This window comes from Nilaparvata lugens, chromosome 8 (assembly GCF_014356525.2).
Source record: "Nilaparvata lugens isolate BPH chromosome 8, ASM1435652v1, whole genome shotgun sequence".
In the NCBI taxonomy this organism is placed as follows: domain Eukaryota; kingdom Metazoa; phylum Arthropoda; class Insecta; order Hemiptera; family Delphacidae; genus Nilaparvata; species Nilaparvata lugens.
The window spans coordinates 38999157-39014825 of NC_052511.1; the positions used below are offsets into that span (position 1 = coordinate 38999157).

The following is a 15669-nucleotide window of genomic DNA, read 5'->3' on the forward strand; positions in this document are numbered from 1 at the left end:
CTGTTGTTCAATCATAACAGACAATTCAAAATGAAATTAACAATATCCCAGATGAAATGTTGTAGCAATCGTTCTGGAATCTCAACACAGATTTCAAGAGTGTATTCGTGCAGGAGTAATTGCCAAAAAGTGATAGATGTTATTAATAATTCTCAAATGGCAAGTCTTGAACATTACATTAGTTTGAATAAAATATTTTTTGCCCTTCCCATCAATGTTTTATGGCGTTTTTAAAAGTTCTCGTTTTTCTGTGTCACTCTACATCATACAATATTATTATTATATTTTTAATAGCTAATGATAGTGTTTGAACTGATGTCTCTACTATATTATTGTACTGTGATGGACGTCGTTGGTGTAAACGTTTATTTTTAACCTATTGTTGATTGGCTTTTCTGTGTCACTATATCATACAATATTATAATTATCTTGCTAATAGCTAATGATAGTGTTTGAACTGATGTTTCTACAAGATTATTGTACTGTGATGGACGTCTTTGGTGTAAACGTTCATTTTTAACCGGTTATTGATTGTGTTTCAGGCGGTGGCATTGGATGGTACATGCTACCATAAATCTGGTATCATGTCTGGAGGTAGTTTGGATCTGGCACGAAAGGCTAAGCGATGGGACGACAAACAAATGTCCACTTTGAAGCAGAAAAAGGTAAACAAACATTTAATCACATTTCTTGAATTAAATATTGTTCAATTAACATCAACAGAAATATACTGTTTAATTAACATCAACAAAAGTTTTAAAAACAAGAGGGTACTATGGAATTATTTTTTATTAATCAACAAATCAAGTAGCTCTATTGAAATACGTTATTAGATAACATCAACAGATAAGGACAAACATTTTCTAGTCAGGTCTCTCCCATGTTAGTGGATGGGCATGTTAAATTGTGGACCCGGCTGAAGTATGACAGTCGTAAAAGGCTCATTGATGGTTTAAATGATATATTTTGGCGATGTGAGACCTTCTCGCAAAAGACTACCCACCAACAAAAAGCTATAAGAATTTACTCCTTCAACATCAAAAGCAATAGACTGTTCAATTAACACCAGAAATGTTATTTAGTTATTTTATGTCAAGTCCATAAGGTGGGCATAAAAACCCCCAGGGACACGTCATGAGAAAACAAACGGAAACAAGTAGGCCAGTCGACCTACTAGTCCAAAAGAAAAACAAATAAAAGCAAGCAAGAGGAAAGAAATTAATCAAAAATAGGCGCTTACCAAGCTGCTGTCCAACATGAAAAACTCACGGAGTGAGTACAAAGGATTATCCAACAATAAGTCTCTCAGGACCCTACGAAATTTGCCGGCAGGCAGATTCCTAGCCATCACCGGCAGCTTGTTGAAGAGCCTGACAGATAGATGGCCATAGCTCGATCGTGTCCTGCTCAGTCTTTGGTAGGGCTCGTCCAGCCTCTGTCTCCCTCTAGTCTCATGTGGGTGAAAATTCTGCCTTGTTACAAGCTCCCCCACATTTGCATGTGCTCTGCAGAGGGTCTGAAGTACATAGAGGAAGAAGACTGTGAAGATTCTCTCTCTCACAAAGAGGGGACGACAATGGGCAAGACGCTCAGCACCACAAAGGTTCCTCAGGGCCCTCTTCTGAATGAACAACACTCGTGAAACATCTGTGCCTCCACCCCAAAGCGTGAGGCCATACAGGACAATGCTCTGGAAAAAACAGAAATAGCAGACCTTAAGTTAGGAAGCAGGAATACAGGATTTCAATTTCCTGAGCAGGAAAACCACTCTGCTCAGCCTGCAACAGACAGCCTCAATGTGGTCAGCCCAAGAGAGTTGTAGAGTTGTTCCATAATGGCACGAAAACACAGCATATTAGAGTTTATTTTATCATTTAAATAACAAGTTTAAGTTAATTTTTAGCATATTAATCTATAGTTGTGGAGTGTTATAAACCTAACTGTTCCAAAAATGACCATGATTCCATTGATTCTAAAACTTTATGATAGGTATTATATATTACGTCTCGTTGGCCTCGAATGGCGTCAGGCAAGTCAAAGTGCTAGCAAAAAAGCAAGACACCATTAATGTGACATGAAATTTATATTTAGTATCTAGTTACTATTTGTCTTTGACTCTATTACAGTAGTTAAAATAGTCCTTCAGACTATAAAAGCACTCCTCATTTGGGAATGATTTCAAACTTCGTTTAAACTCCTTTATCCTTGATATTTCCAGCACCCGAATTGGTAGTACTTGGTAAAAATTCATATAATTCATAATTATTTCATTGCAACACATAACTGAGGATAATACAATATCAATTATGCATCCTCATTAACTTCCTTGAGTATTGAGTGCAGTATAGGCCCACATGTTTGTTAATTTCAATTATGAAATTGATTGAAGTGTAGATCAATATCAATCCAATGCGTTAAATGTTCCTTCAAAATATATATTTTATCCTTTGGATATAATTATTTTATTAATATTTGAATAAACTAGTAAATTCAATACAAGCAAGGATTTGGAATATAGCTTGAATTCATTTTATAGTTTTCTGTCGAACCAACTTTTGAAAACTTACCATCTTTCTAAACTATTAGGCCGGTTACAGAGCTCGCGCTTGTATTTTCCATAGATATTCCATGTATCCGTTCAGAGCAGGACTGACGGCACGCACGCGCACGGTCAGGACCATGCGTTTTATACAGCGTATGAATACCATCGGTCGATCTCGTGCGCATCCGTTCCATCGGTCGACTGACGCGCTATTGAAGCAAATAGAAGCTTTCAGAGCTGTACTGATCGCAACATAACCAATGTGCTGACACCTCTGCCCGACAATCAGCTGATATTGAATTGAATAGCATAAAGAATGAATTCAAATTAATAGTGTCATATTTGAATTCAGAGTTTTTATATACATTCCTTCTATCATTTCTAAATTTTTTATTGAAAAAATCATATATTATTAATATTATCTACATTTATTTGATCCGTAGCTTAAAGTGACTGCAAGTATTCCCAATGGTGATACAAGCTCGAAATAACTCATCAAAATTTCTGATGGAGATTCTGAGGTAGTTGAAAAATGTATCTTCACCCCAAGCAATGATGTTTATAATGGTACTAAATTCCCTTTGAAATGCTCTTTGGGCGACCATCGGGTGAACTTGATATCTACGTCTTTTAATCTTTTGTTTACGAAGATAATAAGCTGCAATTAAACAATCTGTAAAGGCGTCCATTTTGTGAGTCAGAAAAACTGATGTATGGTTAGGATGGTGCATACGCACTGACGGTCGGTCGAGCTCTGAATGTGTAAAACTGATTCATCGAAGCGTACGGTCAGGATTGTACATACGCACTGACGGTCGGTCGAGCTCTGTAAACCGGCCTTAGTCTAGTCTATGACCACTGTTTTTTAATTAATTGAATTTGAATTTTTGTTTCAGAAACAACAAATTGCAATGCTTGATAAAGAACTAATAAGACTGAGAGAGAAGGAAGAAGAAATCGGAGTAAGTGTTAATTAATTTAATATCGAAAAACTTGTTTTTGTTGGTGCTGATCCCCGCACGATCCCTAGGCTTGTAACAACATACTTCTATGTTTATAAAATTTGAATGCATAGGTCCATTATCAGATTGCTGTGATGAACTATTGTTCTGTACTCTTGTTATTTCTTGTCAAATGTATTTAATACAGTGTAGCCTCGATCTTGAAAAAATAAACGTTGAATGAGTACGAATTTTTTTTTTTGTTTTTTTCAAACATCTCCATAAGATGTAGAAATTTCCACAAAAAGCTCGATATTATGAATTTTCTATGGTCTCTCAAAAGGCTTTTCGAACCTCTTGTTGTAAATGATGTCCTTTTGCCAAAATACATGACTTCGCAACAATGCTAACTATATAAGACCTATATTTCTAACCCGAACGAATCAATAGAATTCATTTTTCAAAATAAACTGTGACTTTTTTATATTTCGGAAAACCAAAAGAAAAACTTGAAAATATTGTTAGATATTGAACAGTAAGATATTAATTTTACTATGAATAAGTTAAATAATTTAACTGATAAAATAATTAAATACAATAATAAATAAAAATAAAATTCACTTTGAATAACTCAATAGTTGCAATTAAGTGATCAAATGAGAATGTAAATCAGTAGACATCTATGTAAATTATAATAGTTTGTAATGATTTGTGTATATTTTTAATGAAAGAACAAATAAATATAGGTACTATCACTTCAGTTACCACCACTCACTCCATATCTAGACAATACATTATAAAATTGATACTATTTATTATTTCATTTATTTATCAAACTTGACAACTTTTGGAAGAGAGAAAACTCTAACACCAAACACTTATATTTCTAAAATGTCCATTGAATTTATCACAATAAGTCAAGTTAAGTTCATAACTATTTTCAGTAATTAGTGTAATTTCTGGTTGACTAATTATTTGGTATTGATTTCGCAACCAAGAATCGAGTCTAAATGTCATTCAAAATTTCGCACAATAAGTCAAGTTGAAGAGTTTGATGGAAGAAGGGCCCATGTGCAAAAACCATGTTTTGAGAAAAACGCTGTCAAAGATTTTTAAGTGATTTATAGGAAACTATTATCTTGTGTATCAGTTAGTATTCTAGTTAAATGGAACTTCAAAGTTCAATTTGTCTGGTAATTGTGCTACAATAACTGAGAATCACTTCCTACATTGTTTAGTATTGGATAAAAAACATTATAAACAGAGGCCCTTCTTCCATCAAAGTGATTTTTCGAGGAAATGCTCCAAATGAAGTAGATCACAACTGAGATTTTTCATTCTTATTTATTGATATGGAATAAACTTTTAATATAAAAAAATATTTTCAAAGAAAAAAGCAAACATTTTAACCTAATTAACCTACTTTTTCAAACAAAATAGCACTATCAAAATGGGTTTTCAGGAACTGAAATGGAGTGGGTCCACCAATATCAGAATAACTTTTCTATCCAAGAACAGTCCCAAATGTTTAGTAACCAATTTTCACGTATTTTTGACTCAATTTCATGTATTTTTCGCGAACACTCCGATTTACAACAATTATTATTATTATTCATAGCAAACGTGCATGCCTAAATACCATGTGTAGCAGTAGAGAGCCTATGTAACCTAGAAACCACGCTCAAACGCTTGACGCTGCCTTCTTAAAATTGTTGTCGCATCGTTCAGAAAAAACAGAGGTATGCAATTTTTTAGACATAGAAAAAATGGCGGTGAATATAAAAAACACTTTGACGGAAAAAGGGTCTAAAGTTCTTAGTGCCCTTTTTCCATCAAACTCCTCAAGTTAAGTTTATAACTATTATTTTTTAGTAGTTGGTGAAATACTATTATATTGTAGCTGGTGAAATACCATTATATTGATGTTATAACTATTATTTTGTAGTAATTGGTGAAATTTGTGGTTGACTAATTATTTGGTATTGTTTTGTTAGCCAAGAACCGAGACAATTGAGAGATCGATGCGCACGCGCGAAACCCAGATCGAGGATATGAAAGAGCGCTTGAACAACGTGGAAGACGACATTTTCAAAGACTTCTGCGATCAGATCGGCATGGCCAACATCAGGCAGTATGAGGAACGAGAACTCAGGTAAAATCAATACTATTAGGCTCAACTCATACTTTACGCGACTCAGGTTGAGAAGAGACTCGACTCTAGTCGAGAGTATGTGTTTCCAAATGCTGACACTCAGACCAGTCGATTTTAGTATCCGCGACGTCACCATTTGGAAACATATGCTCTCGACTAGAGTCGAGTCTCTTCTCGACCTGAGTCACGTAAGTGTGAGTTGAGCCTTAAAGTATCTCTGTATTGTTATTATTGACCGAAGAAAAAGCTGAGGTCGTAGTTTCGACTCGATAGGCTTTTGTCTGTGTGTTTGTTTCTACCACAGTTACGGTCTCAGTTATTTTCTGATTTGCATAAAATTTGGTATACAAGTACTTTGTAACAAGGCGCGTCGACGTATATACAGAGTGTTCTAAAAGTAGGTGCCCATAAGCCAGGGTGTGATCACTACCTCCGAAAACACGGAGGTAGTGGTGTGATTCCTCACATAAAAAAAGAAAAAGGTTCTAATTAACATAGGTCCGAAAATGCTTGGTTACCAAGTTATACAGGGTGAAAGATTTTGTCTGAATTTTAGTTCCCCTGCTGAAACGAAGCCCTATGGGTATTTGTTGGCTGTTAATTGAGATGTACAATTTAGCGTACTTTATGTAAAATAAACTGAAAAATTTAATAAAACCGTTTCCAGGCTTGTAGCTACGGTAATTTTCAAGATGTGTGACGAAACACGCGAAATTTGGTCCCGAAAAACAAGTTCCATTAAGGTTTGAAACAGATTATTATGTTAAATGTACAATAAACACAACAAATTTTTCTACAAAACTTGTAGAAAATTTAATTTCGAATAGAAAGATGTAGAATGAGTCTAATCAAACGCAACCTTTAAAAAAATAATCCTTAATTACATACAATACGCATTAAAAATAGACAAAATCTGTTAAGCTTTCTACAAATGTAATATTAACGATTATTTTTTAAAGGTTGTCCTTGTCTATTACAGACCTATTTTACATCTTTCTATTCGAAAATAAATTTTCTGCAAGTTTTGTAGAAAAATATGTTGTGTTTATTGTACATTTAACATAGTGAATCTGTTTCAAACCTTAATGGAACTTGTTTTTCGGGACCTAATTTCGTGTATTTCGTCACATATCTTGAAAATTACCGTAGCTACAATTACATGCAATGACGCATGCAATTAATAACTGAAAGTAACATAGTATTTTCTCTCGACCTTTCTCTGCATTCAAATTAGGCTGACCTGTTGCCGGTAGGCCTATGTCTTGAAAAGGAGATTAGCTCTTGATGTTAGCATTTTTGACAGCTATTAGTCGTTTTCACACCTATATCTCGCCCACACGACAGGACAGGACAGAATGTACTCTGATGGACAGAGGAGGCTGTGGTTTATTACTGCGCGAGGTCTACTGTACACATAACTACTAGTTACTATTATTTCAAAAATCCAGTGAAAGCTGTATAAATAGAACTAAGGACTTCTGCTACTGCAAATATTGACCGAAGAACTGAATAGCAGAATGCAATTTGAAGAATTAAAATGTCCAAAAACTGTGCCCAGACCGGGAATCGAACCCGGTACCTCTCCGTTGTCGCCCACTAGGCTCTCTCTGAACAACCTCATTCAACTATGATGTTAGCTATTCCGGTCAGGTACTATTAAAGTAAATTATGTTAGTGATCCGTGGTCTAGTGGATAGAGTGCTTGCATGGCAGCCTAGAGATCCCCGTTTCAAACCCATTCATCACCAAAATATTTTGACCAGATTAGACCAGATTACTCCCGTGTTATCGGACGGGCATGTTAAACTGTCGGTCGTGGCTGATGTATGACAATCGTAAGGCCCATTGACGGCTTAAAATATATATTCCTGTAAGCAACTCCCAACCAACAAAAGCCATACGAATTTACTTTATGTACCAAGTACCATTGCAACCACAAAATGGGAGGGTATCAGTTCGTTAAGATCTCACTTCGACAAGTGCATATTTCGACCATTTCTTGCGATACTGAAACAAATGGGAATTCGAGTCATTCGTTCTTCATGTCTAACGGTATAAAGTTTTCTGTGGAGGCTGATATACTGTCAGCTACACATTTGCACACCAGTTAGGTATTGGTGAGAATGGGCTATGGAAATGTTGGTTAAAGGTTAGGTCAACAGTGAGGTCCACGTTATAATGGCAGTGGAGAAAGTTAGAAGAACAACGTTGCCGATCCTCTGTCTTATCAATCAATGTCTTCTATAAACGGTAGCTGATACTGATGCAATCAGTACGGTAGCTGATATTATTGATGTAATATTAACGGTTCATTCTCGTTTAAAATAATCAATAATATTTTATTGAGAAAAAAAATATATTTTCAATAATTTAATAATGAATTTTCATAATTAAGATGAAATATTTTGTTGATTATTAATTCTACATTGTTAAATACCGATTTGGCAAGAACGCAAAGCGAGAAAGAGATAACGCTATTCGCTTTGTTGAATGATAGACAAGGATAGCAATACCATTGCTAACTGCCATCATAACGTGGGCCTCACTATAGAATCCCGGATTTGCTGTTTTATTTGTACAGTATTTTTATAAATTTGTTAATTGAATGGAAAATTCATGGTAGCGGCTTGAGAGATGCTATTGGATAACATTGAGTCAAATTTGAACAAAGCTAAAATTCTGCATAAAAATAAATTTCGGCATCTTTTAAAATTTCACAGCATTTTATTGTTTTTGTTTATTTCAGGTCGCAGCAGGAGAGAGCTAAGAAGAGACTTGAATTCGAGAACCAGCGTAACAGGATCATAAATCAGCTGGAGTTTGAAAAAATGAAGGATACCAAAAGTAAGTTTACAGTGAGATGTCCCTTATAGTATCAGAGTTGTTTTTTAATGAAGTCATATCAAATTACATAATATCAACTTCCAGCAACTCATTTATTTATTATAAAAATTGTAGCCTACTCAATAAAATTATCGAATATTTGAATTCAAGAAAACTTGAAAAATGGTTTACATTGGTATATTGGATTCAAGTTTCTGTATTTTTAAGTTTTCTTGAATTCAAGGAAACTTGACTAATGTAAACTCTACTTCCAGTTTAAAAAGAGTCTCAATGCTTTTTGAATATATCTGTTAGCCTAAGTTGTTTTGTTGTGTTTATTTCATGGGAAATCGCTTACTTTTCTCTGTCAACGGCTTCTTCAGCAAGTCGAATGGGATAATTTCGATCATCGCTGAACCTAAAGTAACTCAAATGTTTTACCCAAATTGAAGACATGACTTTGAGGGCAGCGCTTCCAAGCTTATTAGGAGCTCCATAACAACATCAAATAGCCCACTTGAAATCATTTGGCGGCAACATTTCATGAAGAGGGTCTTGGTAGTCTGGTCCACTGGTAATGTCTCAATCACCACAGAAATTATTTTGAAGAATAATCATCAATGCTACAAATGAATTACATTATGTTACTAAATGGATTACATATGTACAGTGAATTGTAGATTAATAATTACATGAACCATCTCTTTTTCTTTTGAGTTTTTAAATTATTATGAATTAATTCTAGTTTTTCTGCTCTCTTAGTATTTCACTCTTAGTACTTCTTCTTTTCGGATTGAAATTTTATTTCTTTTTCTAGTTTTTCATACATTCCATATGTTTCTTTTTTCTTTATTATATTTTTTCCATTTTCGACTGAATCTCAAGCCACTAATTATAGCCGACTGATTACTCGTTGCCATCGCTCAAACTACTTAGTTTTGCTGGTAACGCCAATGATAATATTATAATCGATTTTTAAATGGAAAATATTTTAATTTTAAGTTTTTGTAATGTATTGTATATGAAAATTTTTCACATTTGTAAAGTTTGTTTAATGATTTTGGCAATAAATATTTCTTTCTTTCTTTCTTTCTTTCTTTCTTTCTTTCTTTCTTTCTTTCTTGCTTTCAGTGTAAGTAACTTCCAGTAAACAAATGATTGGTTGATATATTATATATCTATATATATTCGTCCTCTAGTTATGCCCAATCGGAGGTTGAGAAAAGAATGATCCTTATATATAATATACTCTCATGGCAATAAAATAAATCCATTCATTTATTTCAGCAATCAACACAATCACATATCATATCGTAATGACTGGGAGAGATTGACAGGCTCAGCCAAAAACTGGTTTTCTCCAAAATTTTATAAACAGAAATAATTCCAAAAGCTATAGTTATTTCTAGCTATAAGCTATAGTATTTAGCAGTACTATAGTAGTAAAAAGCTATAGTATTTAAAGCTAATTTAGTTATTTCAGAAAATTTGAAGTGAAAAATACACCAATCAACTCACTTTATTTATTAATTTAGACAATGTGCTGCGCTGGGAACGAGCCGTTTGTGATGACGAGTACGAACTGGAGCGAGCCGTGCAGGCGCAGAACAAGCAGTCGGCCGAAATAGAGAAGGACAAGGAGGAGATCGACCGGCTCAAGTCCGAGCGACAAAACAAGAAGTCGGAGGTCGATGCTATGGACAAAGAGATTGGAGAGGTCGGTCGCACCATCATTTAACGCAATTCAGTTATTTTGTTCTGGAATTTATTATTAAAAATACATATAGTATTTGCAAAACTAAAGGTGTCCTTTCTTATGCTGTATCGTGTTATCGGATGGGTATGTTAAATTTTCGGTCCCGGCTGAAGTATGACATTGGTAAAAATGATTTCACACTAAGCTACGTTAGCTGAAGTCAATGAGAAATTACTTTTAACACGGCTCTTTCTCGATGACGAGATGCTCTATCCTCCACTAATCTCTCCCACTACCTAGCAGCATTCTTCTTCTTTTGTGTCTGTGTGAGAGAGCGCACTCCCCTCCATTGGCAATGTTCCAAAAGTCGTATGTTTGTGTATGTTACGGATATGTGTTTATCACAATAATCTGAAGCGAAATGACATGGCGCATACAATTGTGCGCAGGATTTCCGTCTGTGTCTATGCTACAAACTGTGGAAGGAGAATTGGGTTTCTCCTCTTCAAGTTAAAAGTGATATCTCACAGACTTTAGATACACGTCTTGCGAAGATGTAGCCGTCCTATCTCTCAAAATGCTAAATCCAAGCTACTAATCTGTCCCGTTCATACCAGCGTAGCGTAGCTTTAAATATTGTGAGACGGCTACGTCTTCTGAAGACGTATTTCTTGCTAAACGTAGCTGGATGTGTAATGACTTTAAAGCCCATTGACGGCTTGAATTATATTTTTGCAGGCGAGGTAAGACCTTCACGCAAGGGACTCCCCACCAACAAAAACCATACGAATTTACTTTCGACTCTTTGTGCTGTTTCATCAATCACTTTGATTTTGTTGTGACTAATGAAGTCACTAAGGCTAGGCGCACACCAGTTAGTCAAGACAAGATCAGACACGTTTAGTCACAATACTTCACATTGTTGCTTATGACGCAACTCACACTGATAAGTCATTGCAATTAGACATGTCTTCATAAGCAACTATGTGAAGTATTGTGACTGAAAGTGTCTGATCATGTCTTGTCTTGTCTGGTCTAACTGGTGTGCGCTTAGCCTAAAGGTGCGTACAGATATACATGAGCAATTCAATTTTAATCAGCTGATGCCAAGATTTTTTATACCGTTTCTGTAAAAATACAGATATAATCAGCTGATTAAAAGTGAATTGCTCATGTTCGCGGCGCGGAAATCTGTACGCACCTTAAAACTTTCTTTGAACTGTGTGAGAATCATGTACTGTATGTGACACCCAGTATTCTAATGACACTTCGTTGCTCTGCAGTCGAAAATATTCGGTGAAACCTTACGTTAGTGGTTTTGATGCAAAGAGCACTTCGTCTTGCTATTTCGTGATTCATCCCAAAGTCTGTTTAAATGTAATGAAGCTATAACAAGTGGCAAAGAAGGTACCGTACTTGAAAACCATTTCGTGATAAATTATGGTCTTCCTTCACCTCTTGACATTGAAAAATATTAATCAGCAGCTGTGGCATTATTGGATTCACTCAAGTCAAATAGAATTCTGTATTCTAGTTACCTTAAAATGCGTACAGATATACGCGCCGCGAATATGAGCAATTCACTTTTAATCAGCTGATGATTATATCTGTATTTTTACAGAAACGGTAAGATACAGATAAAAAGCTTAGCATCAGCTGATAAAAAGTGAATTGCTCATATTCGCGGCGCGTATATCTGTACGCACCTTAAAGGCACAGATATACGCGCCGCGAACATGAGCAATTCACTTTTAATCAGCTGATTATATCTGTATTTTTACAGGAACGGTAAGATATAGATATAAAAAGCTTGGCATCAGCTGATTAAAAGTGAATTGCTCATGTTCGCGGCGCGTAAATCTGTACGCACCTTTAGATATACCTTTTCACATTTTTTGTGATGAGTTGCGAAGCTGCTAGACGTTGTACGTGTATTATGATGTGCTTGATCAAAATGAAGAACATTTTGAACATTTATGATCCTTTTTGATGAATTCCTTTTTCTTGTGGTGTTACATTACTTATAATTTTTTTAAGCCATTTAAAATGAAACACTAAATATTCTGAAATATTTTCTATGTGTTTCAGGCCAGAAGAGAGGTTGGCTCAATTGCCAAAGACATCCAGGCGTTGCAGAAGCAAGTGACCAATGCCGAATCCAAGCTGGAGATGAAGCGAGCTGAGAGAAAGCAAATCCTCAAACACTGCAAGGCTAGTTAACATGCATTCTTTCAAAATTGAATTGTATTTTATTTTGTCACTCATTTGATATGAATACATTTAGTAACATTAACACAACACAGCGTTCAAACTATTAGATATTTGGCTTTGAACTCTAGGAATGTTCTTTTTTCAAATTTGAGAGCTCATAAAAAGTACAAAAACGTCAAACAATGGAACTTGTTATATGAATCTCATTGAAAATTTCTTCCCTTTCCAACCATATTATTTATTTATTAGGTTAGCACAAACAATACAATGATCGGAAAATAAAAAACAGGCTATTTCCCAAAACATTTTCAATTACCTAATTTAGTTCCAATTTGTTCAAATATTATGCATAGGTTATGTCCATTTCAATTTTCTACACCAAATCACAATCTAAGAATATAGAGTAGAATAAAACAAACAATTTTAAATTTAGATAGATTGATAGTAAAACTTTCGTAAAAACATGAAACAAACTTTAAATTCACAAAATAAAGAATAAAACCACTTGAATTTTGAGCTCGAAAATATTACGTTCACCCTAGCTACATAACAGCTGTTTCATGTTATTCTTAGAGCTAGATTTTGACTTATAGCATAGCCACCTCTAATACAAGGCCCCGGCCTACGATATTGCAACGTCGCAGTGTAGGCCTAGAATCTAATACATGATTGGTGAAAATGATTTAAAAAAATACCAGCTGATCTTTTTCATCAATCATGTATTAGATTCTAGGCCTACACTGCGACGTTGCAATATTGTAGGCCGGGGCCTTGTATTAGAGGTGGCTATGCTTATAGTTTTCTAGTTGACGTTTTTAAAAAATATCGAAAAATCGACATACCTCGAAAACTGAGGTCGATATAAGAAAATTTTACGGGACATTTTTTGTTGCAAATATAATGTAGAATCTATGGTCTTCGGCTGTTACACCTTTCGTGAGACGAGTAATTATTGACTTTACACAAATTATTATTTAATATTATTTGCTTATTTAGTAATTTGTGTTTTTGCAGATGGAAGACATCCAAGTGCCAATGCTGGTGGGTAATATGGAAGATATAGCCGTGGAATCTTCGATTATGGACTCCACCTCTATAGATACCAGCACCCACTCAAGCCAGCAAATGTATGACAGGGAAGACAGGTCAGCTACAAGCTACAGTACTTTTCAATTAGTTTCAAATTTCTTAAATTAATTTTATTTCAGAAAGTGTACATTCTACAATACATTCCCCTAAAAATTACTCCTCTAATATGGAACAAATACGTGTTTAGAGGAGGAGTCAATACAACAATACCACCTCCTTCTCCAGCTCCTTCTCTCCCTCCTCCTCCTCTTCCCCCTTCTCCTCCTCCCGCCACACCTCCTACTCAACCACCTCCTTCTACTACAGTACAAGAAAAGAAGAAGTTGACTTTCTACAGCAGAAGTTCACAAGCATAGGCTATTTAAGTATTGAAGTTTGAAATTAAATATGTTGTAAGTTGTAGGCTAAACACTTTAAACTTGAAATTCCAATTTCTCGGTGAAGGTATGTTTGATTTCAATGGGTTTGTGTAGTTTGGAAAATATTTGAGACAGTATTACATGGGAATGCTTATGAAGAAGAGGTTCATTATTCTCTATAATACAGAGTAAAGATAGTAAAAAATGGTGTTTACTTTTCTTATGTTTTTATATTTTTTACTTTCTAGTATTTACTTCTTATACTTGAAAATGGCTCTTGAAGAGTTGAAACTAGCAGTGTTATAATTAGTGTTAAAATAAAGTTATATTTTTTTACTTTTCTAGTATTCACTTTTTACACTCGAAAATGGCCCATGAAGAGTTGAAACTAGCAGTGCTATAATAAAATAAAGAGTACTTGATAATATTTTTTATTGTGTTGAAGAAAAAATAGTGATACATCTCTATAACAATATCAGTTGGTTCCATAAATTGTTATAACATCCAATTTTTATAAAATAGAATTATAGTACTCTTTGAAATTAATAAAATAATAGATTAATAATACAAGAAATTAGAATAAAAATCTGGTGTGTTACACTCACACAACTTTCCTTGCTCATTGAACTGTAAGCCTCATTCTTAAACGAGAATAATTTAGGGGAATAACATAATGACGATTAGCAACATATTTGAAATTACGATCAGACTTCTGTATTATGTGTATATATAATTGTTTTCAGAGTACTTTTTCCTATATGTAAATTGTGAAATTCGATGATTTTTTTAAAAGTCGTCAAAACAGCTGTCCTACAGATGAAATATCTCGACTATTGTGTTATTTTTATGAACTGCTCTACCTACCTACCTCATGCACGAGAAGAAGGTTACAAAGTCCATTTCTCAAGGATGGGGTAGATCCCCCATTAGTTTCCCATAAAGGAGACTCATGCCAGTTGATAGAGCTGATAAATAACTATACAGGGTATGAATTTGAAAAGAAAATCGGTCAAGTCATTTTCAAGAAAATCGTGAAAAACATGTTTTTATGTAATTATCCACCATTTTCCTCAAGAATATTACGGAGCTCCTGCAATTTTCCTAGAATTGAGACATGTCAGTTGATAGGGCTTATGAATAGCTATCCATGGTATAAATTTCAAGAAGATCGTTGGAGCCGTTTTCGAGAAAACCGTGAAAAATATGGTTTTTTAGTGATTATCCGCCATTTTTTTCAAGAATATTATGGAGCTCCTCGATTTTTCCAGAAATGAGACTCATGTCAGTTGATAGGGCTCATTAATAGCTATCCATGGTATAAATTTGAAGAAAATCGTTAGAGCCGTTTTCGAGAAAACCGTGAAAAACATGGTTTTTTAGTAAATATCCGCCATTTTGAATTGAATTTTATTGATTTTCTTATTTTGGGATCCTCATGGTATAAGGACCTTAAGTTTAAAATTTCAAGTCAATCGGTTGATTGGGAATGGAGATATCGTGTTCACAGACATACACACATACACACACACAGACCAACACCCAAAAATCATGGTTTTGGACTCAGGGGACCTTGAAACGTATAGAAAACTTAAAATTAGGGTACCTTAATTTTTTTGGAAAGCAATACTTTCCTTACCTATGGTAATAGGGAAAGGAAAGTAAAAATAAAAGAAAGTAGCCCTGAATTAATTGATAGCGCTGCTATCCAGAGATTGTCAGTTTGGTGTAAGGGTAAGCATTCCTGACCGGTAATTAGGAGGTACTGGGTTCGATTTCTGGGCTGACAAATAATTTTTGAATAGTAGCGCTCATCGAATTTCCATCTGGCTGTTTACCCTGTTGTCAATATTTGCAGT

At 34.8% G+C, this 15669-nt stretch overlaps 1 protein-coding gene across 1 annotated transcript in view; it reads left to right on the plus strand.

Moving 5' to 3' along the window:
* Nucleotides 1-15669, plus strand: part of LOC111047197 (structural maintenance of chromosomes protein 1A) — a 46300-nt gene that overhangs the window by 21701 nt on the left and 8930 nt on the right. The window contains 7 exon segments of the mRNA XM_039434717.1: nucleotides 543-665; nucleotides 3439-3504; nucleotides 5478-5635; nucleotides 8382-8479; nucleotides 9994-10175; nucleotides 12243-12365; nucleotides 13380-13510. Coding sequence (XP_039290651.1) covers nucleotides 543-665; nucleotides 3439-3504; nucleotides 5478-5635; nucleotides 8382-8479; nucleotides 9994-10175; nucleotides 12243-12365; nucleotides 13380-13510 — 881 coding nt within the window.